General features: G+C 43.9%; 1 protein-coding gene across 3 annotated transcripts in view; it reads left to right on the forward strand.

The window, feature by feature from the left end:
* LHCGR (luteinizing hormone/choriogonadotropin receptor) overlaps nt 1-25,394 on the forward strand; it is a 63,759-nt gene that overhangs the window by 18,031 nt on the left and 20,334 nt on the right. For all 3 annotated transcript variants that reach the window (XM_065890990.1, XM_065890992.1, XM_065890991.1), the window contains exons 2-8: nt 1,272-1,343; nt 3,343-3,417; nt 6,411-6,485; nt 8,503-8,577; nt 8,666-8,743; nt 19,067-19,135; nt 24,259-24,333. In XM_065890990.1, coding sequence (XP_065747062.1) covers nt 1,272-1,343; nt 3,343-3,417; nt 6,411-6,485; nt 8,503-8,577; nt 8,666-8,743; nt 19,067-19,135; nt 24,259-24,333 — 519 coding nt within the window. The remainder of the gene's footprint in view (nt 1-1,271; nt 1,344-3,342; nt 3,418-6,410; nt 6,486-8,502; nt 8,578-8,665; nt 8,744-19,066; nt 19,136-24,258; nt 24,334-25,394) is intronic.

The following is a 25,394-nucleotide window of genomic DNA, read 5'->3' on the forward strand; positions in this document are numbered from 1 at the left end:
CTCCTCCGGCAGCTAAGCCAGTGTCTGCTGCATAGACACACGAAAAACAAGGCAGCATCTCCCACTTCTATTCTCCATATTCTTGATATTCACGTCCCTCCTGAAATGTCCTGGTCCACTCCCCTCTTCTCTTCCAGTCCTTGAGCCAAATCCTTGAATCACTGTACATGCTTGATAAATACTGGTTGAACATTCATCTACGCCTTGCAGATGCTTTCTCCTGAGTTATCTTAACCCCAGTTTCCTTTATCATCCTATTCTGGTTTTGCTCTTGCTGACTAGTCACTCTTTGCTCAACTTTTATGTAACGCATAACTTTTATCTCAGTCCAAGAACACTCAGATTGTTCTTCTGGATATAAGTAAGTGCCTGAAGGAATCTCTGTAGATACTCCCCGCATAATGGCATGAGAGGTCCACTTGATTTAACCATAGGAGCAAAGTGGTCTGGTTGGGATAATATTAAAATAGGCTGCCTGGGGAAGGTGGTAAAGATCAAAATAGGAACATGTTCTTAGTGAATCTTCCCTTCTCTCGCCTGCCTGGTTTTCAATTGTATTTTTTTTTTTTTTTTTGCGGCACGCGGGCCTGTCACTGTTGTGGCCTCTCCCGTTGTGGGGCATAGCTCTGGACGCGCAGGCCCAGCGGCCATGGCTCACGGGCCCAGCCGCCCCACGGTACGTGGGATCTTCCCAGACCGGGGCACGAACCCGTGTCCCCTGCATCGGCAGGCGGACTCTCAACCACTGCGCCACCAAGGAAGCCCTCAATTGTATTTTCACCATCTATTTCTCCACTCTACCCAAGATAGCTTCTTTTCCATCCTCCCAACAAGCCCGTAAGTCCACTCTAAAACCGTGTGTTAACTATTTACTTGGTGCCAAGCTCTACCCTTTATACAGGTTATCTTGATTAATCATCATAACAGCCCTGTGAAGTAGAAATTATTATTTCAATTTTATAGATGAAGAAATTGAAACAGAGGACTTAAATAATGTGCTCAGGGTCCTATAGCCCGGTAGTAGGAGAGTGGGGATTTGAACCTGGTTGGGTCTGATCCCAAAGTTCACTATCTTAAAAACAAAATTACACACTCTTTGATAAAGACCAAGAATGAGTCATGGCACCTCTCTTTATTGATATAAGTTAGAACTTTCAACCTGAATCTAGCTATTTGGAACTCTGTAGTCACACGCACACATTTTATTCATGAATTTAAAAGGCACCCAATCTTAAATCTTAAGCTCTTGGCTCTCCTTTTTTCTTTTCTAGATCACTCACCTATCTCCCTATCAAAGTAATCCCATCTCAAGCTTTCAGAGGACTTAATGAGGTCATAAAAATGTAAGTAAGATACTGCATATCAAAAGACATTTATAATTGGAATAAATTTTTCCCTCAGAGAACACATAGTTGAAAGGGGATAATTTTTCTAGGAGAGGAATTGTGTTTAGGAAACTCTAGCATTTTTATCTTTAAAGTACAAATAATACCCAGGGACCTCTGAAGAAAAGGTATGATTTTCAAGAGTTATTAAAATCCAGATAACTAACCTTGCTTCAGTGAACTGAATGTCTTTTGATAAGTGATGATAAATTACTCAAGTAGAAAAGAAGATAGATTTCAGTCATAAAAACTCTCCCTCTGCTAGAGCATCTATTCCCTCCTGTCACATTTTTAGATAACACCTACATAGAAGAAAATGTGTTGAAAGTTTATTGTGCATCAGAAGATTATCTTTCTATCTAAAATATAAGTGTATCACAAAAACACAGTATCTATAGCCATACTGATAAAAGGCATTTATCAAAATTGTAAAGCAGCCTGATAATGCAATGTGATCTCATATTTGTGTTACATGTTAACTTCAATCCTATATCCCTGCGTCAGCTTCTAGGACACAAGATCCCATACGTGGAAAGAGAACTTTCAAAGGAGTCCAGTATTCCAGCATCCTCCTTAATGTTAGTCTGAGTCAAAGGACCTCGAGGCCATTTAGCTCCCAGAGAGCATCTAAACAATCCTCTGGGCTTTGGAAGCAGATCTGCATCTCTAAAGGCGATGCTGTGTCATCAGTCCTAGTTCCTTGAGGAACCTCTGATGGCTCTTTAGGGTATAAGCAAGCAATGAGGATATTAAAAATAATTCATTAAGAATTAGTGCATATCATAGGAAATACACTGCAGGTTACATAAATGTCAGTTTGCTTGAGGCTGACCCTTACGCTTCTGCTCTCAAGTTTAAATGTTGAGTTTTGATAGCTTTTAATGTATTAAGACCTCCTAGTGAGGAAAGCAGCCACAGTTAAATAAGTGAACCATTAGGGAGGAATAAGACAATCAGCCTGGGAACTATCCATCACTGTGCTGTTCATAAAAGACCTTAACCGCCTTAGGCTCAGCCTTTCTGTGGGCTAAAGCTCTCATCAAGTCTGAAGCCTTCAGGGAATGTAAACATTAGATTTTGCGACTTCTTTCTCAGACGGTAGCAAATGGTAGCTTCTGCTGGGATTTTAGGGGAACATTGACATTACCTACATGCTTGGTGGTGGTAAATATATGGCAAAATTGGTTCCTTTACTTTTGTGTCTTTTTTTTTAAAAAAAAATCAGTTCATTCACTTATCTATTCATTCATTTATACCCTATGTGCCAGGCTACATGAAGCCACCAGGGATTTAGAAGTGAATAGGACAATACACCTTGTCCTCAATTTGCTAATGAAGTGAAGGAAATGGTCAAATAAACAGACAGTCACAACACAAGAAGGACACTTTGTGTAGGAGTTGACCACTTTGCAATTGCATCAGAACAGGGTTTGGGGAAAGGGGTAAAGCGTTGAGAAACAATGAATCCTAACCCAAATTAAAACCCTCACTAGAGTGATGGAGTTGAGAACCCAGACATTCTGACCCTGGCCCTGAATCTTCCCATGAGCATTATTTGCCTCTCCTCTCAGAGCTTTAATTCCAAAAACTGTAAAACAAGGGAATCTGACTGGATTTTCCCAAAGGACGTGCCCACTTCTAACAATCTGTGACTCTGAGTCAGAGATAAATAAGGAAAAGAACCTGTCGCGTCAACAGGGAATACTGAAACTTGCATTTCAACTGCATCTGGGTTGCAGGTGCCCACTGGTGTTCCTAAACGAGGGGGGCGGGGGGGATGGGCGTGTTAGCACTTTATGATGTGAGGACAACTTAAGGCTTCCCTGTTCTTTTTTAAAAGGACACACTGGAGCCCCCAGTTGTTGGGTTGTACACACAGCTTATTATTATGCAGACACAGTCATTTCTTTCATGTTTCTTCTTCTTCTTTTTTTTTTTTTTTTCCTCTCTCCCCTAGTGAAATCTCTCAGAGTGATTCCCTGGAAAAGATAGAAGCTAATGCCTTTGACAGCCTCCTCAATTTGTCTGAAATGTAAGCATCAGCTAACAGATAGTTTATTGCTGTACACTATTACCCTCGCTTGCTGGAGCCCACTCAGTATTTGTATTCAAGCATCCACTGCTAGGAATCCAAGAGGAAAAGACCACAGCAATTACTAGGTCTGGGCAGGCACTAATTTCTCTCACTGCAGCGGCCTGAAGGTTGCCATGGTGACAACTGCTTCTCCCCGGGAGCTGTATAAACTCTGAAACATCACAACACGAAGTTGGAAATTAAAATTGACATTGTGGAGTCCTGTCAAGTAGCTCTTACCTTATGGAAGGGAGTGTATGGAGTTCTTGGGGTGGTGGGAAAATTTGGAAAGGAGCTTAGAGATCATGAATTAGTTCACTGGGGACTGTTTGGGCATATTCGTTTGTTTAGTAAATGGTCCTTGGAAACCTACCATGTAAAAGTGTTTGGCATGTGTATGTTGGATTTGTTGTTATTATTGTGATGTCTTTGAACTGAGTCTTAAAAATAATCCTTTCCAAATTATCATTTTCCTCCAATTTACGAAAAAGAGGGGATGGGAGAAGACTGGCTCTATTCAGTTTTCAGATGATAAACCTGTGGCCCAAAGAGGTTAACTGACTTGTCACACAGCAAGTTAGTGCCAAGTTAGTGCTAGAAATCAGGTCATGTGACTCCTAAACCAGACTTCTTACTGCTGTCTTATTTGGCCCAAACCTGACCTTCTACAAACCACATCTGCAGAAGAGTTTCAAAAGTTACGGAAGCGAGAAAGATGTTAGCAACAAACATATTTTGAGCACTTGTGCTTGGCCTTTATTTATTCTAGGTTGTGTCATTTAATTCTCACAGCTGCCCTGCAAAGTGGTGTAATTATCTCTTTTGTTCAAGGGAAGGAACGGGGGCTCAGAATGGTCGGTAACTTGACCAATGTGGCACCTTAGACAATGGCGGGGCTGGAATTCAACCCCAGCCTATCTTCAAAGCTTGTGTATTCTCCACTATACCACAAGGCCTCCCTATGAATGGTCCAAATAGCAATTATCTAAAGAGAATAATTAATTAATAAGTATGTGGGTACACATGTCCAACCAAAGGTCAAATGCTACTGGAATACAGAGGAGGTAAAATATAAATATCCCCCAGGAAATGATGGTGTAACCAGAGAGGTAAGACTAACTCACCAAACAGTTGTGGGGAAATCCGAAGTAATGGGTGTTTTAGTGCAAAAGGTATAGTCTGGACTTCGCTGTGAAGTAGAATTTCAAGAGGGGAGTGGGGAGCGGGGGAAGGTCATTTCCATTACAGGTGACAGTCCTATCCCAGACCTGGAAATCTGAAATTCTTCAGTTTTAACAGACTTCCCAAGCAATGTTGAAGCAGAGCAGCTTGAGATAAATAAAGCTGTTCGTGATACAGAGCAACATTTATTAATTGATAAAGTATCAATTTATCAATACAGAAAGAAAAGTAAGTGCTCTAAGGGAAAGTTTATGGACTTTTCCCAAAGAAGGCCCTGAGACTAGAATGTTAGCTCCCCGCAAGCCCTCTTTGTCTTGTTCACAGCTGTATCTCCAGCACCTAGAACAATGCCTGGCACATGTAGGTGCTCAATAAATGTTTGTTGACTGAATGAATATATGGATGAGTGGTCAGACCCCAAAAGAGTCTTAAGAAATAAAAGTCCTTTCCATCCTACCCACATAATGTCTTATGTGGCCCATGATTGCTTGACTCAGTTGTTGTAAAAATAATTACAACAAAACGTCACTCACCTCTTAAGAATCAAAGGGACAGAAAGGACCGAGAGTGGGTAACTTTAGAAGGTAGAATGCATGCTAGACTCAGAGTCAGAAAAACCGAGTTCACCTCCAAGTGCTGCTACTTCTCAGCTCTGTGGCTAGAGACAAATCATTCAACTTCCTGATTTCATCAGCTGGAATAGTCACTGTTAACACTGGTGGAGGCCTTACTGTGATCGCGACACACACATTTACTGCTCAGAAACCACACTACGAGGAAACCAAGCTTTAAGTGATGTATCCAAGGTCATACAATTAGTAAAACCAGCATGTAAAACCAAGCTGGCTCCAGAGTCTGTCCACCTAACCAATACACTAGATTTTCTCTACAGAACAAGAGTAATTATCATTTCCTTAGGTGGTTGCTGCATGGGTTAAAAAAAGCCAAATGCATGTACTACCTTTTATTGAATCCAAAGTAGACAGAACCCAGTAAATGTGGCTGCTTCCCAAAGTCACTGGGGAACTAGGGAGACGAGCAATAACGCCACTGTGGTATTATGGCTGTACTTTTGTATTTTGCAAAGCCCTGCCTTGTACATTATCTCTACCTATCGTGTTACTCACTACCTGCCAACCTGTGAGGTAGGAAGAGTACTATTATTATTCTAATTTTACAGAAGGGAGCATTAGCTCCGGGAAGTTAGGAGGCTTGGCATCATCACACAACCAATTATCTATAGAATGGACAAAAAATCCCCCCAATCCAAGCCCCCGGCCTCTGCCCTGGGCTTTTACAAAGACTGAGCGCCCATCTGGATAACTGGTCAGTGTGACTGCCAGCACACTACAAAGAAGACCAGTTTGCCTGCAAGGACAAGTAGCCGATTTGTTCATTTCTCCTGAGAATGGAATCTCCCATCACCCCCAGTGTGCTGGCTCCGTGGTGGGGCACGACCTAGCTGGCCAGGAGCCCTGGATGTTGGTGCTTCCTCAGGGGTTGCAAGGGAGAATGGAACAGACTGCCAGCTATGATGCTTACACCTATCTCAGCAAGAGGTTGACAGCAGAACTTCCTGGCAATAGCCAACCAGCTCTCCCCATTCCGTTTCTATCCCCAGGGTCCCTGGAGCTCCCCTCAAGCACAGGAAAGTCACTTGACTTTGTTGATGCCACTTTCAGCCAGCATCCTCTTGTGACCATGACCTTGGGCACTGCAAACGAAACACATCTATTAAACGCTGCCTGTTTCTCCATCTCTCTTTACAGACTGATCCAGAACACTAAAAATCTGGTGTACATTGAGCCCGGAGCATTTACAAATCTCCCCCGCTTAAAATACCTGTGAGGAATTTTCCTTTTTTAAGCAACTGGGGAGGGGAACATGGGCATCTGATGGAAACCTAAACAATTAAAAGGTTGGAGAGAATTTTAAAACCACATATTTAGCATTACCTGCATGTCTGTCCTCAGCCCTCTGATTAAAATTTAATCAGCATTTCTTATCAGCTACCGTGCGGGGTGCTTTCAAATACCCGTAAGTGGTTCCCAACATTTTCTCCGTCCCAAACATCCAAGAAGAGTATCACCCCTTTGCAATGATTTTCAAAGTGATGGTAGGCATGGAACAGGGAGCTCAGGACACTTTAAAAAGGGTAAATCGGCATCTCTAAGGTGAGGTGGTGAGGTAGAGAGAACATAGGTGAAAGTGGAAGAGGCAATTCTGATTTGATCCCCATCCCTGGTTGAAAATTACTGATCTCCTTTCTCTCATGTGTTCATTCATTCGTTCAGTGAAAACTTTTAAAGCATTACTTTGAGGCAGGCACTGTGCCATATAAGCGAAATCATTATTTTCTATTTCCCATGAAAACTTATTTAAGTCCATTAGTTAGAACTGTCAGTTAAGTACCACTGTAGCCCAGCAGATTCATTGCCTTGCCAGCAAAACCAGAATTCCTGAAACTTGATACAAATCTATAAATTAATCACCATGGATCTTCTCATATATCAAGTAATCACTTATTCACACAGAAAAAAATGAACATTTAACCCTCTAACACAGATGTCCATTCTCTCTTCTTCCTGATGAATTAAATTTCATAAAATCTCTAGAGGATGCAAAGTCCACAACCCCAACCAGCTGGAAAGAAAAAAAAAAAGAGGAGGAGGGGCAGACACCTCTCTAGTGTTCCACAACATCCAAGCAGTCCTGCCCTGGAGGATGGGCACGAGTGTAGCTCCTTCGGCAGCTCTAACACTGGATGATTGATTCCTAACCCAAGTGTCCTGATTTTCCAGACCTCCGAGGGGTCTATGGGACACATAAGTATCTGCAGCATCAACTACTTTGGAAAAACATAAGAAAATCCCAGAACCAAACTTGACCACCCTCGTTGTCGAAGAATCATTGTCTTTATTAAATAGCATTTCACCCCTAAAAAGCAATATTCCCCCAACCCCGGTACACACTGCAGTCCAAGCCCACACTGCCTTCACCAGCCACAGACAGGGCAAGGATTGTGTGATCTGGGGTAACAGGTAAGGAAGAGAACCAGAGCGAGCCCAAAGAGAAAGATGGCTTCCTTTCATTGTCACCAGAGTGCCGGGCAGTTCATTTCAGTTGTCCAGTGTCCATGACTGGTGAATTTAAAACGCGATTGGGGGAAGATCCAGATGCCTGGACTCCTCTCCCATTCTTGTGTAATAAAATATCCTTCAATTTAACCTATCACTGAAGCCTCTCTCCTCTTTGAAGGCTAAATAAAAGGTGGGAGGAAAAGAAGGGGAGTCCTGAGTAGCTCCAATAACCCAAAGAATGTTTAATGATCTCAGTGAGATACAAGGAAGAACTCCCTGAATCGCAAGGTAGCTAAATAAAGAGATTGTTAATAATGAGGAAATGGATTTCTCACATGGAGATTAATCCTCCTGAAGTGTTTGAGTTAAAACCTGTTCTAAAGTAGTGAGATGCTTTCTGGAACCATCAAGAGCACGGAATAAACTAGTTAGCAAAAGGAAATGGAACGCAATACAATACGAAAATGCAATTGATGCAATAGTAAAAAGACAGGCTGGAAATATTTACAGACGTAAATGAAAAAGACTTAAAAGTTTAGTCCCATCTCCTAGATCTCTAAATCGGAACCATTAGACTAACTACTCCCACAGTGTTAGGGGCTTTTAAATTCTGATTACCTTCAGCAGCTAGAAGTGTTACTGATAAAGCCAAACTCCATGTTTTTAAATTTAATGTGAAAATAGTATTACAAAGTGCCTTTCTACCGCTTTTATCTCTATTCCTTAATAACAATCACTTTTACTCACTCCGCCCACATTCCCACCCTGCCCCAAACCACAGGAGCATCTGTAACACAGGCATCCGAAAGCTTCCAGATGTTACGAAGATCTTCTCCTCTGAATTTAATTTCATTCTGTAAGTACCAGGCTGATTGCTATGCATAACAGTTTCCTATTTGCATCTGAAATTTGCAAAGTAAATATTTCTCATTTCATTCCTCAAGGGAAATTTGTGATAACTTACACATAACCACGGTACCAGGAAATGCTTTTCAAGGGATGAATAACGAATCCATAACACTGTGAGTAAACTGGCAGATTCACGCTCTGCCATACAGTTCCTGCCATTCCCACTTCTAGCTTGAGGTGGGCTCTTTCTCATCTTTTACCATGTTCCTGACTCTCTGGTGACATTCTTTTTGACCTAAAATGCCAAGGGTGAGAGGAGTTGTGTGGGATGGCAGCTAGGTCACATGTTCACATGACAATCAACCAACCCATTAAGTTCAAAATTAATCAAATGGGCCCTGAGGATTTACAGTGACCAAATTTCCAACTGATGAAATTATTCACTACATCAGTGGACTGCTTTGAAGCTAAGAAGAGACAGCCTGGAGGGGAGTCCCTGCCCTGGTTAAAAGAGAGCATAGAAATTTCAAGTTTCAACTGAGAAGAGTTTGAAAGGATATTCTCCAAGTAGGTAGAGTAGTTGATCAATGGACTCTGCTCTCTCTCTCTCTCTCTCTCTCTCTCTCTCTCTCTCTCTCTCTCATTTTTCACCCTCCCCTTAGAACCTGCTCACTTTGCTTCTGAAGGGACACCATCGATGCCCATTCCCTAAATCCTTTAATACCTGAAAATAATGTCTTTTTATCTGGCAGTCACTTATCAGGTTATCAGGCTCACAGGCCTATCCCTTTCATGCTCTTTCCTAAGGCCTTGCTACTAAAAGTATGGTCCATGGACAAGCACCTACAGCATCTTCTGAGAGCTGGTTAGAAATGCAGACGCTCAGGCCCATCCCAGACCTACTGACTCAGAATCTGCATTTTCATAAGATTCCAAGCGATTCCCATGCACGTTAAAGTTCAAGGGGCATCATCCTAAGATAACCCAACTCATTCTCTTCACTGTACACCTGCCTGGCTTCCTTCCCCTGGGATCCCTGCCGTCTTTACATGGGGCACCTTCCTTTGCCCCACCATTCAGAGGCAGCATCCTGGGTACCATGTCTCATTAATGTCCAAAGCCCAGTGACAAGTGTTCAACCCTGCTCCCCACATCCACATCCTCTCACTCGTTCTGCTTTGGTTACAGCCCATGGCAGGATCTGTGATGAGACCATAAATGAGCTTAAATGTCCTTAAAGAAAGACGGAGCGTGCATTGGGTGACCCTGAGATGAGGAGGTAGTTGTGAAACAAGAGAAGTGACCATCTCAGAGGACTCTCCTCTCTACAGTGGATTCTAGAAATTGGTATCGACGGTACACTGCATTTGAATAGTACTTTTACTTTACGTAGGTGTAGTTCAACACACGCAAGTGTCATGTTACAAAGCTGTGGCCAATACGGCATTGACTCAGAGTGTTGCAGTCAAAAGAATACAGAGCAGCAACCAAAAATAGTTTCAAAATAACTCAAATTCTTAACTTAAAACTCTTGAACACCAGAAACGAGACTAGACCCTAGAAAACCTTCTCTACAGTCTTTCTACTCCTCTGTTTCCCTCATGTACTGTAGCTCTTCCAGCTGTTTAGAAAGTGTTTCTGACTCACCATTGTATACGGATCTGGAACTACTCATTCATCATGCCCCCTGTCAGAAACAGGGCATTTACAGAGCAAACACTGAGTGGGGAGGTACCTCACGCTTTAGGATTTGGGGTCTTTCCACGTCTTTATTGAGGACACAAAAGACATGTAAGATCCATGGCTTTGAGAAGCTCATAATCTCAATGGGGGAAAACATGAAAGAAGGAAAGAATAATACAAGCCACTAGACATTCACCGTGAGTGTATGGTACACAGAAATGAGAAGTATTGGAGAAGTCCTCTTGGGCTGGAGAATCGGAAAGGCTGCAGACTTGAGTTAGACCTTGTAGAATCAGTAACATTTGTATGAGTAAAAGTGATAAAAGCAGCTAATATTTATATAGCACTGACACTGTTTTAAAGTACTTTTTTAAACTCATTTTAGTCCCGCAGCAACCCTATGAGGTAGGAACTATCAGCCCCACTTTTAGATGAGGAAACCAAGGCACTGAGAATTTAAGTAACTTGGCCAAGGTTAAGCTTTAGACTCAGACAGTCTTGGCTCCAGAGTCATGGTCTTACCCATTTTGTGATACCATATACCGAGGAAAGGGGAATGAATATTCCAAGTGGGCATGAGTGAAAGCATGGCTGTGGGAAGGAGGAAAATGGGATGAGGCACACTTATTGTGAGTAAACATCCTGCTTAAGAAACGGAAAATACATTTAGATAAATGGTGGGGGTGGAGGAGACACTGGATTGCAGAGGGTTTTAAATGCAGGGATAAGGAGCTAAAGGCTTAGAAATAACCCTGAAAAAAGTATTAAGAAGAAACCACTCAGTAGAGTCGACTTTAATTCAAAGATCACAAATATCCAATACTCCCTTCGATTTTCACCTAAATCTAAAAATAAGCAGGAACCAATAGGTACTCCTCCCAGATACATGCACAGCAAGGGGGGTGGAGTGGAACAAGAATGAAAGAGCGGAAGATGTGGAAGAGGACCAATAAGAAAATGAATGTTGAGATAACCCATAGGGGCCTATGAGCTCACAAGATGGGGCCACCCCACCGACGCCAAGGGACAACTAAAGATTTCTTCTCACACATCACATTTCAGCATTGGTACACAAGAGCTGCACAGTGGTTTTATTAGGGGCCATTAACTTATTTTCGTTATGATTTTAAGAAGAACAGTGCCTACCGGCAGGGCATAACTGCCCCACCTCTGAAGTTAATGACTGCAGCTCCATCTCTCCCAGAGAGCGTGCATTGGGAGCGCGCACTGGCATTGTGCTTCCAGCGCCTCCTCACTCTCGGCCCTTCATCTGGAAGGAAGTGATTAGTCATTCGCTTGGCACCTGTTCTCAGCTGAATGGGCCCTTCTGTAAGTGAAGGACCATGTGGAGCACCCCATTGGAAAAGGGTATTACATTCAAAGAGGAAAGCCTTATTTCCTGAGCTATAAAGTTCAACTCTCTAATTAGAAAATAATGAAAGCAAGCCTTCTCTTTTCATTATTAGTAGTATTTGAGATTTTGGTTTTCATGGAAACTTTCCTGTCCTCCCTCCACCCAGATCTTTACCAACTGTGAGCTCATCTAATGAAAACAAAACACTTCACTTGATGCTCGAGAAGCTCAGTGGGGCTAATGATAAAGCTATGCATTATGCTGTTATGCCCCTTCATAGCCAGTTTGGCTTCTCATTAAATCCCCTCAGGAGGCTACCTTGAAATGCTCCCCCCTGAATGCGCAGGGGTTGGCTGCACCACCTTTCAAATATTCTAGATGACTTATCACACCAGTCTCAAAAAGGAGTCAACCTTGATTCACGTCTGAACTCCACACAGAGAAGGAAAGATCACAGCAATTAATTCTCTAAGACCCTTCGGAGAAGGGTGACCTGGCAAAGGAAGACAAGACTCCAAGCTACACCTGTGACAAGCCGCAGTGGAGAGGCTATTGGGCGCTGAAGTAGAAAGCCTGGCTTCCAGTCCTGGCTCTGAGTCTCACCAGCCTTAGTCGAGTCACACCACGGCAACATGCCTCTGCCTCTGTCTCTCCAGGGGGATTATTAATACCTCCTTGTGCAAATTCAATTACATTGTGTCAACTACACTGTACCACCACTTAAAAGCTCATATTCAGCAAGCCAGTTATTTCAGACCGTCATGAAAACATCGTGTGTCATCGTCTCTTTTTAAACATTTTTTATTTTGAAAATTTTAACTGACAAATGGAATCCATTTATCTTTCCACTGACAAGTGGAAAGAACTGCACGATGAGTAGCCCTGTACACCTTACCGAGTTTCACCTACTATTAACAGCTTACCACACCGACTCCATCTCTAGATAGCTAAGTACATACGATGCATTTCCCTCTTGCCAAACCATCCAAAAGAAGTCTATAGGCATCACGACACTTCCTACCTAAATTCTTCAGCATGTATCTCCTTAAACAGAAACATTCTACATTACAACACCGTTACGCCTAAGAAAATCAGCATGGATTTAATGACATCATCCAACCTACAGTCTATATTCAAATGAAAATGTCTTTTATAGATTTTTTTAAAGTCAGAATTCAAAGTTTATACATTGCATTTTTACTGTTATGCGCCTTTGTCCTTCCAACCTTACCTCCCATCCCCTCCTCCTGAGAACTGCCCCCCTGCCTTCCTCTGTTCTGTATGACACTAATTCCTTTGAGGGCCCAGAACAGTTGTCTGGACTCATCTGACTGCATTGTCCTGATTAGATTCAGGTCAACATTTCTGCAAGAATACTGCAAAGGGGAGGTTATACGTCTCCCACTGCATCCAACCAGGAGGCCCATTGTGTCATGTTGTGCCACGCCTTGGCCATCTGGTTAAGGTGGTGATTGCCAGACCTCTTCATTGTAAGGGCACATTTTTCCCTTTGTCATAAATAAGTAAACTATTGTGGGATACTCTGAGTTCATGTGACTATCGAGTTGGCCAACAACCTTTCACCCAATGGTTTCAGCATCTGTTCATTATTGAGTTATTATATAGAGAGCTACAAAATGATAGCTTTAAACTTATCACTCCTCTACGTTTACCAACCAGCCCTCTTCTGTATAAAAGAGGTTTCCTTCTTTTTCCTTTTCCTCTCTTTCTCTCTTGCTCTCTCTTTTTTTCTAAAATCTTTATTGGAGTATAATTGCTTTACAACGGTGTGTTAGTTTCTGCTTTATAACAAAGTAAGTCAGCTATACATATACATATATCCCCATATCCCCTCCCTCTTGTGTCTCCCTCCCACCCTCCCTATCCCACCCCTCTAGATGATCACAAAGCACCGAGCTGATCTCCCTGTGCTATGCGGCTGCTTCCCACTAGCTATCTATTTAATATTTGGTAGTATATATAAGTCCATGCCACTCTCTCACTTCGTCCCAGCTTACCCTTCCCCCTTCCCGTGTCCTCAAATCCATTCTCTACGTCAGTGTCTTTACTCCTGTCCTGCCCCTAGGTTCTTCATAACCTTTTTTTTTTTTTTAAGCCTCCATATATATGTGTTAGCATACGGTATTTGTTTTTCTCTTTCTGACTTGCTTCACTCTGTATGACAGACTCTAGGTCCATCCACCTCACTGCAAATAACTCAATTTCATTTCTTTCTATGGCTGAGTATTATTCCATTGTATATATGTGCCACATCTTCTTTATCCATTCATCTGTCGATGGACACTTAGGTTGCTTCCATGTCCTGGCTACTGTAAATAGAGCTGCAGTGAACATTGTGGTACATGACTCTTCTTGAATTATGGTTTTCTCAGGGTATATGCCCAGTAGTGGGATTGCTGGGTTGTATGGTAGTTCTATTTTTAGTTTTTTAAGGAACCTCCATACTGTTCTCCATAGTGTCTTGCTCTCTTTTTAAGCATCACTATGAAACATGGATTTTTCTAAAACTTTATTCAATATATTATACTGCATTGCTGTCATCATTATTTTAGATACCTGTCACCTTTTTATTGTTGCATGTGGTAAGTTGACATGAACTTGGCTGTGGTGGAGGGAAACAGAAAAAAACTCAGTACTGCTGAAAAGCAAGAGGCATGCTCATATCAGAGAGAGGAATCCCTTGCTATAGAGACTGTGAGCCCCACAGAAATGGGGGAATTCTGATGAACATCCAAAAGTAGGGTCATGGCAGCATATAGCAGTGACCAGAGACAGTTACCCATACAATGACTGCCAGGGTATCCACTAAAGAAGTGCCTTCATACATGAGGAATCATTCAGATATAAAAGGACTCCAGCAAAGTACTGCATGAAGAAAGTGGTGATGGATAGGATAGGATCCCTCTGCTTTAGGATGGTGTTTATATAGTCATTCGATAAAAATCTGCTTATAGATATACTACCACGAGGCATATTTTCTAAACTAGTATGCTTTCCCCTTCAGTAACAAATATTCCTAATTCTGCAAGGTCTGACTCAAGTCTCAGCTCCACCATGCAGCCTCTCTGACTTCTCCAACCCAGGAGGACTCCTCCAAGACTTCTCATTTCTGTGTACCACACGTGTTCACAAGGAATGTCTACTGGCTTGTATTATTCTTTCATTACTTCATGTTTTCACCTATTGAGATTATGAGCCTCTCAAGGACATGGATCTTATATGTCTTCTGTGTCCTCAGTAAAGACATGGGAAGACCCCAGATCCTAGGACGTGAGGTACCTCCCCATTCAGTGGGGTCACTTTTTGAGACCCCAAGGATCTGTAAACCTAAATTAGGCTTTCTTCTTTGAAATCATCCAAAAACTAGGTGGCTACATGATCAAGTGGGAACTATGGCAGAATGTCTAAGACTGCTAATATAACCCCAGAAATGCTTTTAAAGCCCCAGGAATATTTGGAGTTTGCTATAAGGCAGTATTCAGAATTAGAGCGTCATCTGTGATTAAGTTTTAAAGCCCGAATCTTATTTTGAATAAAAAGGTGCCATTCTCTCTGCTTGAGTCAAAATTTCTGACATTTGAATAGAGAATGTAGACACTGCTTTAAAGTAAGGTGCAGCTATTATAATAGAGGAGAGAGGAAAATTCATTTCTATGCCTGTGACAGCATCCTCAAAGCAAAGGAAGCCCTCCTCATTTAATTCTGACACCACGATGTTTTAGAAAAAAGCTGTGTGAAGTGACTCCCCAGATGTTTTAAAGGGCATTTAAAGCATTGTGCAGCCCTGACAGCATGAGGTTTCCCACTCACGCCTGTAACTTCTCCGAAGTAAGGAAGCCACTCTTTTAATCAAAACAAGGCAGGACATTCTGTTGTCTGCAAACGTTAAGAACAGAGCCAAAGAGAGGTAGCTGAAAAGGAAATGGTGAGCCATTTTCTTTGGAAAGTTGAAAGAAGCAGAACCCAGGCTATAAAAAAAAAATTTTTTTAAGACATAAAAAATGTCCAAATACAAAAATGTCCATGGTGCCAGCATAGACCAAAGGTGGTTGAGGGCCCCCGGAGAATGAGTACATTTGGGGCAGCCCAGGCCACTGAACTGACCTGCTCTACCCGGGAGAAGAAAGGCCCCTACCTCAATAGAGGAGAATGACAGTTCAATTAGACAGGTCACTGTATTTCATGACATGCTGTCCAAGGCATGGAAAGGGAGATCATTTTCTCTGTTCTGGCCAGACAGCTGGAAGCCACTGTTAAGTATAAGAAGAAGAAGAATCATAGGAGCAACACATGAAGCATTTACTTTGTTCCAGAACCTATTTCTAAGTACTCAGTGTATGTTTACTGTTTTAATCCTCACTACAGCCTTTTGAGGTCAAGACTATTATTATCATCTCTGTTTTCAGATTACCAAATTGAGACACAGATAGGTTAAGTAAACTGCCCAAAGTAACTCAGTTCATAGGTAGTAGAGTTGGGATCCAAGCCCAGGCAGTTGGGTTCAGGGCTTGCAGACTTAACTGCGAGGCTGCACTTAGAGCAATGGCATTGTAAGCCCCACCAAAAAAGCCAAGCATAAAATCCTAATATGTATCAAAAGTAGGATCAGGGTATCACATACCAGTGATGAGGAACTGGCATCCAGACAAGTGCTGGCAGCTTTGCTTTGCAAAAAGCACGGCAGGGGCTACTTTTTCTACACATGTAGTTCCACCACTAAGGAGGTAGAGAAAGCAGTAAGGGGACCAGAGTCTGGACTCAATTCTCTCCAGCAGACCGTCTGATTTGCGCTATGGAAATAATGAGAGCTGTACCATCCTGTGATATACCCTAGGGCAAGGTCCCAAAGTGGCATGCCCAAAGCTCACTGGGAGAGCTTGTTATAAAAGTGCACTTTCCTGGATACCACGGCCAGGTTCTGATTCCGTAGGTCTGCAGTGCAGCCGGTCAGTAGGTCTGCATCTGCATTTGTGGCCAGCAGCTCCAGATGATTCCTATTCAGTGGATGGAGGAGAATGATTTGACAGACACTGGCCTAGACTCTAAGAAATCCAGTTTCAAAGGAGTCCAGAGGGAAGACAGGTATGATTTCTTCATCTAAAAGAGATTACTGCAAAGGAATTCAATCCCCAAAATGACAAGAGACTGCCAAAGGACAATATTCTAAGTGTAAAATAAAAAGAGAATTCTAGTGGGATTGTGTGTTAAGTTGTGTGTAATGCCACAAGACAACAGAGATAAACCAAATACCAATCCCCTCGGATTCTACAATATAGACGGGGACAGAAAACTATTGAAAAATGGCATCCAATAATCCATTACAGAATATAGTTAAGAGCTCGTGTGTGAAGCTGTAAACTCAGAAGAATTCCAGAAGGAAACCCATGGGAGCAGGGAGAGCCAGACAAGGCTCTTCCTCCCGTGGAAGGGCAAGGCCACCGCTCCACCCAGCCTGTTGACTGAACTCATGTTAGGTAGCAAGAACTATGAGAGATCTGGGGGGTTTAACAAAACGAATTAAATATGCTCCCCTGCTCTCTTTGAACTCAATTATTTTGTAATCTCTATATTTTCTGAATCTCAGTGTTCAATTATCAAGCTTCAACACTGAGTCCCAGCTATACTTATTTATATGCTGGTTTGTCTCAGGTGTGTTGATGGAAAGAGATGCCCCCCAAACACACACACACACACACACACACACACACAAACACACACTATATACATACATATTACGCACATCCACACTACACACATACACATACAATGAAATTAAATCCCACGCTTGTTTTATTTAACAAAGGCTAGAGAAACCCTGTGGACAGCAGCCACCTGGAGGAGTAGCTGGAGACTGTGTCTAAACTGTTTCTCATGTCACCCCCAACCTGTCCCTGACATGGCCGTACAGCTGCCAGCAACCCTGTAAAGGGAAGCTAGCACCTGGCCAGATGCGGCGGCTTAATTTTATATCATACCACAGCCCTTTCTCACTTGAGTCTCATAGCGTTGTTCATAAAGAACTTACACAAATATTTCTATTTGAGACTGTGGCTTTCAAACTTGCTTGGCCATGGTTTACAGTGAGAAATTCATCTTATATATAACCATTTGTTCATCCAATTCATTTAACATATATTTACTGTAATCCTCCCAGGCGCCAGGCACTGTCCTACATGCGGGGGATTCTGCAATGAACAGAACAGTTTGAATCCTTGCTCTCATAAAGGTTACATTCTGCCGGGGAGGCAGACAGTAATATAATCATGGGTCAGATGCTAATACAGCAAATCAGAGAAGGGAGACAGAGAATGATGGAATGCTGGGGGGGCAGTTTAAATAGGGTGGCCAGGAAAGCCCACGCTGAGAACATGACATCAAACATAGCTCTACAGGAGGAGGAAGAGGGGCCGTGTGGCTGTCTCAGGGAAGAAGAGTCGAATCACCCAGCAAAACTGATGTGCTGGAAGTAGCCCCAGTCACAGTGTGTGCTGGTCTCATTTCCACCTATTGTGAACTTTAGACAAGTCACTTTCTTCTCTGAGCCTCTTTCCTTCTCTGTCAAATGAAGGGTTGCTGCTTGCTCCTCTCCAAGCTCTTTTCTGCCTCTAACGTTTCCCAGCATCTGTGTTCTAAGGAGTCTCCTATGTCTTGTTCTGGGCAGACTTATACGTATATATGTATACATATACTTACATGTACATATGGTTCAAAAATGGTGGAACAAAACTTCAGAAAGAGTACTACCCCGATTACATGCAACATACTCTAACATTTTCCATTTTGTTCCATTCTGTTCTATTTCATTTTTTTTAAGGCTGATTGTATCCAACTAAATTGATTTCACTCTCCACTAATGGGTCTTAAAGAACTGTTTACAGACATTGAAATCTTGGCTGTGGAACAAAATGTGGCATCAGCAAAACCACAGACTCATCCAAGAAAAAGGAACACTCACTCAGTACTGGAGGCTTCTTCTGCCCTCAGCTTTCGGCGACCCAGAAAGCCCATGTGCCCAGATTGGCCTGTAGAACCAGACACAAGACTTGAGTGTTAGACAGCTCTAGCCTCACATTCCAGTTCTGCCACTGTTTTCTCTGACCGTAAGCAAGCTACACAACATGAAGGCTTAGGTTTCTGACCAGAGCAATGGAAGTGACGATGAGGATTAAATCATAAATACGTAGAATGGTTGATCAATATCTGGCACTTAATAAACACTTAACAAATTAGTGGTGGTGCTGGTGGTAGAGGTGGAAGCCAACTAGAGCAAGAACACAGTCTCATCTCAGCAGGCCCCGAGGATCTAAGATGTTAGAGAAACAGAGCTAGATATTGTAAATGCCAGTAATTATCTTACTAATAAATATCACAGAAGGAAGAATGTGTGATTCCAAACTGTGTTTCTTTCGCTCCTAAAACCTCTCTCCTCCCTCCTTAGAAAACTATATGGAAATGGATTTGAAGAAATACAAAGTCATGCATTCAATGGGACAACGCTGATTTCCCTGTAAGTATGTGCTTATTTCCCCAGCTCATGAATAAAAATGAAATATTACTCTGGCTACCAGATCACATTCAATCTTCAGCAACTAACTCAGAACAAAAATAAACTTTCAAGTGGCTGGTCCTCAGTGTGGTACGCATGTTACTAGGCAACTGGCTGGCTGGAAACCGCAGAGCACCCTGATATCGAAGATAGATGCAGCCTGCATACATTGAAGTTGACAGTTTGCTGAAATATTCAACACCCTACTTTAGGCTCCCCCACCTCACAGCCTCCCTCTCTAGTCCCCTCACTCTGGTCGATGGTGTGTTAGAGGCAGCGTGATTTCAGTGAAGAAATTCTTCCTCCCAGCCCCACTGCAGAGAAATCGGATAATGCCATTTACCAGCCGATTCAGCCACAACAGGCCCACACAGAAGCCCGTCTCCTTACTGCTGCGGGCTGGGTCGCGGGGGACGCAGCGGGGAGTAAGGAGTTCACATTCCACAAGGTGAGGGAGCCCTGCGTTTTCACCACATCCTACCCCAGTCCCCAGTGTTAACAGCCTTCAGCTTTAGAGAAGCATCCCTACTGCTCCCTTCACTGTTCTCAACCTTTCTTTCTATGGCTCCTTTCCTAAAAAAGGGGCTCATTCACAAAGCTCGCAGGGCCAGGGTGGAGGCTGCTTGAACCATGACAGGTACCGGGTAAGGTGACAATCAGCATACACTTGTGTACAGTAAAACCTAACAGCACATGAAAGGCTCAACTAAAGCCAAAGTTAAGGAAAACAAACAAATGAAAAGGCTTTTAATAATAAATAAGCCATATGTATAAACCATGGTCTACACCAGTGCTTCTCAAATAACACACATAAGAACCACATGGAGACTGCTAAAACACAGGTTCCTGAGCCCCACCCCCAGACATTTTAATTCAGTGGGTCTAGGCTAGGGTAGGGCCCGAGAATTTGAAATTTTAACAAACTCCCAGGAGATGCTGATGCTTCCAGTCTGAAGTTAAGTAGCCTAAGTCTATACAATATACTATTTATTTTAAACTACAAATATTAACCAAAGACCCTATTATATGGATACCATGTTATATGGCTTGGTGGAGAAGAGAATGGATCTAACAGTCACGAACTGGGACTCAAACTCCAATCCCATTGTTTATCACCTTGACCCTGAGCAAGTTACTCAACCAATCTAAGCCATAGTGTTTTCATCCATGAAATGGAGCTGCTGATAGGCTTGTTTTGAGGATACGGCCACCAAAATGAAAAGGTCTGCTTTGCATCCTCAGTACTTAGCACGGTGCCTGGCATAGAGTACGTGCTCATTTATTATTTGTTACATTATACAGTTAATTATGAATGAATGATAATTAAATAAGATTGTATTTTTATGCAGTTACCACAGGTCTGGCACATACTAAGTGCTCAAGGAATGGTAGCTTTTTAAACAGTTGTCCTTCCTACCATGGAGTGGATTTTCCCTCATTTTCTTGTTGGCTTGAATTCAACGCAGGGTTCACTCTGGCCAATCGAATCTGTTTCTGCCAAATTAAAATCAGAGGCTTATCCTCTCCCGGCACAGCACTCTCAGATGCCTCATTCCGTTATTCCCTCAACAAGTGTTTGCCAAGCATCAGCTGCGTCTGAAGGAACATGCTATATTTTGAGGGGAAATGAAGATGAGGAAGCCCTGGTGTTTGCCCTGCAGGAGCTTACAGCCTAGGAAGAAACATCTCCAAATGGTACATAAACTGTACACTAAGTAGTTACTAAAACAGAAGGCAAAATATGGTGCCTGGCCCGAGAGAGGTAAAGTCCTCTGAGATTTCAAAGGCAGAATAGAAGGAGATTAGAGAAAGCCTCATGAGAGATGTAGATTTTGAGCTGAGCCTAACTTGGACAGGCAAAGATGGAAGGAAAATGCACTCCAGTCAGAGGACAAGAAGAACAGCCCAGAGGAGAATGCATGGGATGTGCTCAAAGACCAGAAAACAGTACCTTTTAGAAAGTCCTGGATGTGGGTTAGAGACAAAGCAGGAAGGGCCTCAGATGCTAGGGTAAACAATTTGGACTCTCTTCTGTAGAGAATAAGCCGTTGAAAGTCCTGGGATAGGAAGTGTGAGACGGGTGCTTAAAGAAGGTTGGCTCATGGGTTAGCAGGGAGGACAGAGGGCTGGAAGGGGCAGGCCAGGGCTAGGGACACAGAAGTCAGAATTACCTGAGGAGAGGGGATGGGTGAAGTTCTTTGTGGCTGAGGTCACCTGCACAAGGAGGAAAAATAAGAGGACTGAATAGAAAATTGCGGGGAAACAAGAGATAAGGAACAGAAGCCAGAGCAAAAGCAGAGGTGAGAGGCCAATCAGCAGAGTACATCTTTGGGAGGTCAGGGAAAGCAGAGCGTAAGGTGGGAGGTCCTTGGTCAGCAGTGTCTCAACGGCTTTAGAGGCGCCAGAATGGATGTGGCTTAGAAAAGTCCCAAAGTCCCGTTAGTAGGTATTCCCCATACCTCACTGTCGCCAGAAAGAGGAAGCCGAGAACACAAATCAGTTTGCCAAGAACACAAGTTAATTCCATTCATTTATTCATTCAACACACCCTTATTAAGCATCACCAATACATTAGGCACTACGTGAAGTGCTGTGTCTACAATGGTACAGCGGAAACAGTCCCTGCCCTAACGAAGTTTCTATACTAGCAGAAGAGACAGGGAAAAGGCAAGTAAATAAATGAAGTTATTGCAGGTAGTGACACATACTGTGAAGGAAATAACCTATTCCTGAGATCTGAGAGAGTACCAGGGGCAGACTGACTCTAGGTTAGGTGCTCAGGGACAGCCTCACCAAGGGTATGATATTTAGGCTGAGCCTAAAGGACGACAAGGAGTCCGCACTGGCAATCATCAGACAAAGCGCATTACAGAAAGAGGGAGCAGCATGTGCAAAGGTCCTGAGGTGGGCAAGAAAAGAAGTTGATAAACTCCAAGAATTGAGAGGAGGCCAATGCGACTTAAGGGCCATCGGCAAAGGGAACACTGGAAGAGATTAAGCTGGAGACGCAGCAGGAGCAAGTCATCAGGACTGAGGGGCCGTGAGAAGGAGTCTGAATTCTCTTCCAAGAGCGAGCAGACTCATTGAAGGGTTGAGCAGGGCAGAGGGAGTAGTTTTCAAAACCGTCAAGCAGAAGTTTCAAACTATGGGCGTGTCCAGCCCCATTTCTGACACCTTCCTCATATAAAGGCCTGTCCAAAGTTGTTCAGAACAATGACACCATAGCCCTACAAAGTTCTCAAATGCGTTATTTACTAAGACAGACAGGGTGGAGAGGAGCAGCTTCAGAAGGTTACCCCCAGACACCTCCAGGGGTCCGAGAGCCCAGCCCTACCGTTCCCGGAGCACCCCCATCAGGGAAGCCTTGGCTGGAGTTTGGGAGTTCTCCCACTGTACTTCAAAAGGTCATCCTTCCTATCCTTCTCACACCTAGAAGGCCTTGCTACTTGGGAGAGTTCCCAAAAGCAACTCCCAGGAAACCGTGGTAGATAACTTTTGGATTTCTTTTTGACCAAGTTACATAATACAGAGTTATCATTATACAAAAAGATCTGAGTTTTAATAAAACGTGAGAAATGCTGCCCTGAAATTTGAACAATTAATTTGACCTGGCTGACATGAGGATTATTTGCTCACAGAGCCCGGTTTCAATGATTTATGACCATAACTGAACATAATTAAAACAAATCAAATCAGGAAGAAGAGCCATGGAGGTTTGGGAAGGAATTTTTCTCTTGATTTAGATTTTAAACAGCAATTGACTCTGACAACCTCATCTCCTTGAAAGTGGAAATACACCCAGGGGATGGGACGACGTGAGACTGACGGGTGCATTGTGATGAAAGGGCCGAGGCTTTCCGAGGAAAACGCTTAGTAGAAGCATGTGGAAGACAGCCACCGAGGGAGTGAGATGCAGGGGCTTTTACAGTTTTTAAATGGCAGGGGTGATGTGGAGACTTGCAGAAAGACGATGAAGAAGATATAAAGCTATGAGATGAACCAGGTAATTACTGAGGATCCTGCAAGGGAGGGGGCAATGGGTGTGGGTGTATTTGTTTTGCCACTGTAACAGTGGTGCAGAAGAATCATGTCCTATGCCCCAAATCATCACGCCAGCAATGGATGTACACTGTGCCCACTGTCCAGCGTTTTCCAGAATGCTCTTTGAGATGCCACCCTTCTCTTGTAGGAAGAAAGCAATCAAAAGTAAGCTGACAAGTCTGGGCCCAGGGACTCCTCTCCTGGCTTCCTTGTCCACCCAGAGAGGGGCCTGTCCTTGGAGACACCAGCGTCAGGGCCCAGACGGGAGCTGCTCAGCGGGGCTAGGCTCAGCTGGTCCTGAGCAGTTCACCCTGAACTGTCCTGAGCTTAGGGAACAGAAGCCCTCAGGTAGTTACTCCCATTGCAGCTTTTGGCTTCCTGAAGAGCAGTGGCCTTCAACCCTTTTGTTTCTACAACACACACACCTGGCAATGATCAGGCACAGGGCACGGACCCGTGGGGCACCCGGGGTAGGGGGAATTTTCTATACAGGCTGTCCTTCCTCCCCTTTCTAACCCACTGAGAAATGCACAGCTGAAAGAAAAAGAGTCCAATTAACATGATGAGAGGGGCTAGCTTTGAATGGACCCTACTTTTCTTTTAAGTAAAGAATTTGCAAACTTCAGTATATTACTATGAACAAACATTGAGCCCTCCAAGGTCGCGACGGCCTGATGCAGAGTGGGCTGTACTTCCACCCTTCAGCCTTGAACACTGGAGCAGCATTTTCTTCCCTGCCCAGCTGCCTGGTAGTAAATGTGCACAATTCCAGGACAGAAGTAGGGAGTACTTTAAGTTGTAGGACAAAGCGTTCCACTGAGCGAGGGGAAAATCACAGAGGAAAGGCGGAGCCAAGCACACCAGCGATTTCACAATTTCTCCCAGGACAAGAACGTCTTTTTCTCATTTTACCTACAGCCCCCCCTTGTCCCCTCGACCCCTGAGCACCATGCCCACAGGCGGCTCTCACCGTGCATGCGCACAGCTATGACTGTTTACACATGAGCTGCAAACTCCACTGAGGACACTGTCCTTCCCCACAGGGAGCTGAAGGAAAACGCGCACCTGGAGAAGATACACAATGGTGCCCTCCGGGGGGCCGCCGGGCCTAGCGTCTTGTGAGTACAGTACTGCCCCCCACCCCCACCCGCTGCAGCCCAGCAGGCCCGCTCAGGGTGTCCAGCCACATGGTTCCCAGCCTGCTCTGCACGTGCAAGGGTTACCGTAGCAGAGCACCACCAACTGGGGGGTTGAAACAATAGGAATGTCTTGTCTTGCGGTTCTAGAGGCCAGAAGTCTGAAATGAGGGTATGGGCAAGGCTGGCTCCTCCTGAGGGCTGCGAGGGCAGGACCTGTTCCAGGCCTGTAGTTCCTCCTGGTGGTGGCAGCATAAGTCCAGTCTTCACAGGGTGCTCTGTGTGTCTGTCTGTCTGTCTGTCTCCAAATGTCCCCCTTCTTGTAAGGATACCAGTCATACTGGATTAGGGTCCATCCTAACGATCTCACTTTAACTTCATCACCTCTGTAAAGACCCTATTTCCAATTCAGGTCACATTCTGCAGTGCTGGGGGTTAGGACTTCAACATGTGAATTTGGTGGAGACACGGTTCAACCAACATCAAACACGGAGGGCCTCCTAATGTGCTGGCAGGGGGGGCGTGGTGTCCCCTGGCATCCCCTCGTGGGAATTAAGGCTGTGTGAGCTGCTATGCGTCAGGCTCCCTCAGGATGCAAGGAGCAGAGGCAAGTGCCCTCAGTTAATGGGAGCTGAGCATAAGGACACAGGGGAGAATTAAGAGGAGCAGGAAATTGAACCATTAGTCTCCTGACAAGGCCTTAGGAAGCCAGAAACATCCTGTAGGAAACAACTGCAGCTGCGGTCAGGCTTCAGGGAGCGATGCAACAGGGCTCCAGAAACTCTGCAGCAGCAACGGCAGTGGCCTCGTCACCTTCGCCACAGAGATGCCGGCCCGTTAGTCCCTACCCCGGCACGCTATCACTCATGCCTTCAACAAGCGTGGGTGGAACACGTCCTGTTTACCAGGCACCAAGCTGCAGGGAGAGCGGCGAGCTCTGGGCTCTGCTCATAAGGAGATTAGAGCTATGGAGGGGAAAGAACAATAAACAGGCAAAGTGATAAACAGGCACGTGACTTTAAAATGAGAACAGTACTAGAAAG

The sequence above is a fragment of the Phocoena phocoena genome, chromosome 14 (assembly GCF_963924675.1).
Source record: "Phocoena phocoena chromosome 14, mPhoPho1.1, whole genome shotgun sequence".
Lineage (NCBI taxonomy): Eukaryota > Metazoa > Chordata > Mammalia > Artiodactyla > Phocoenidae > Phocoena > Phocoena phocoena.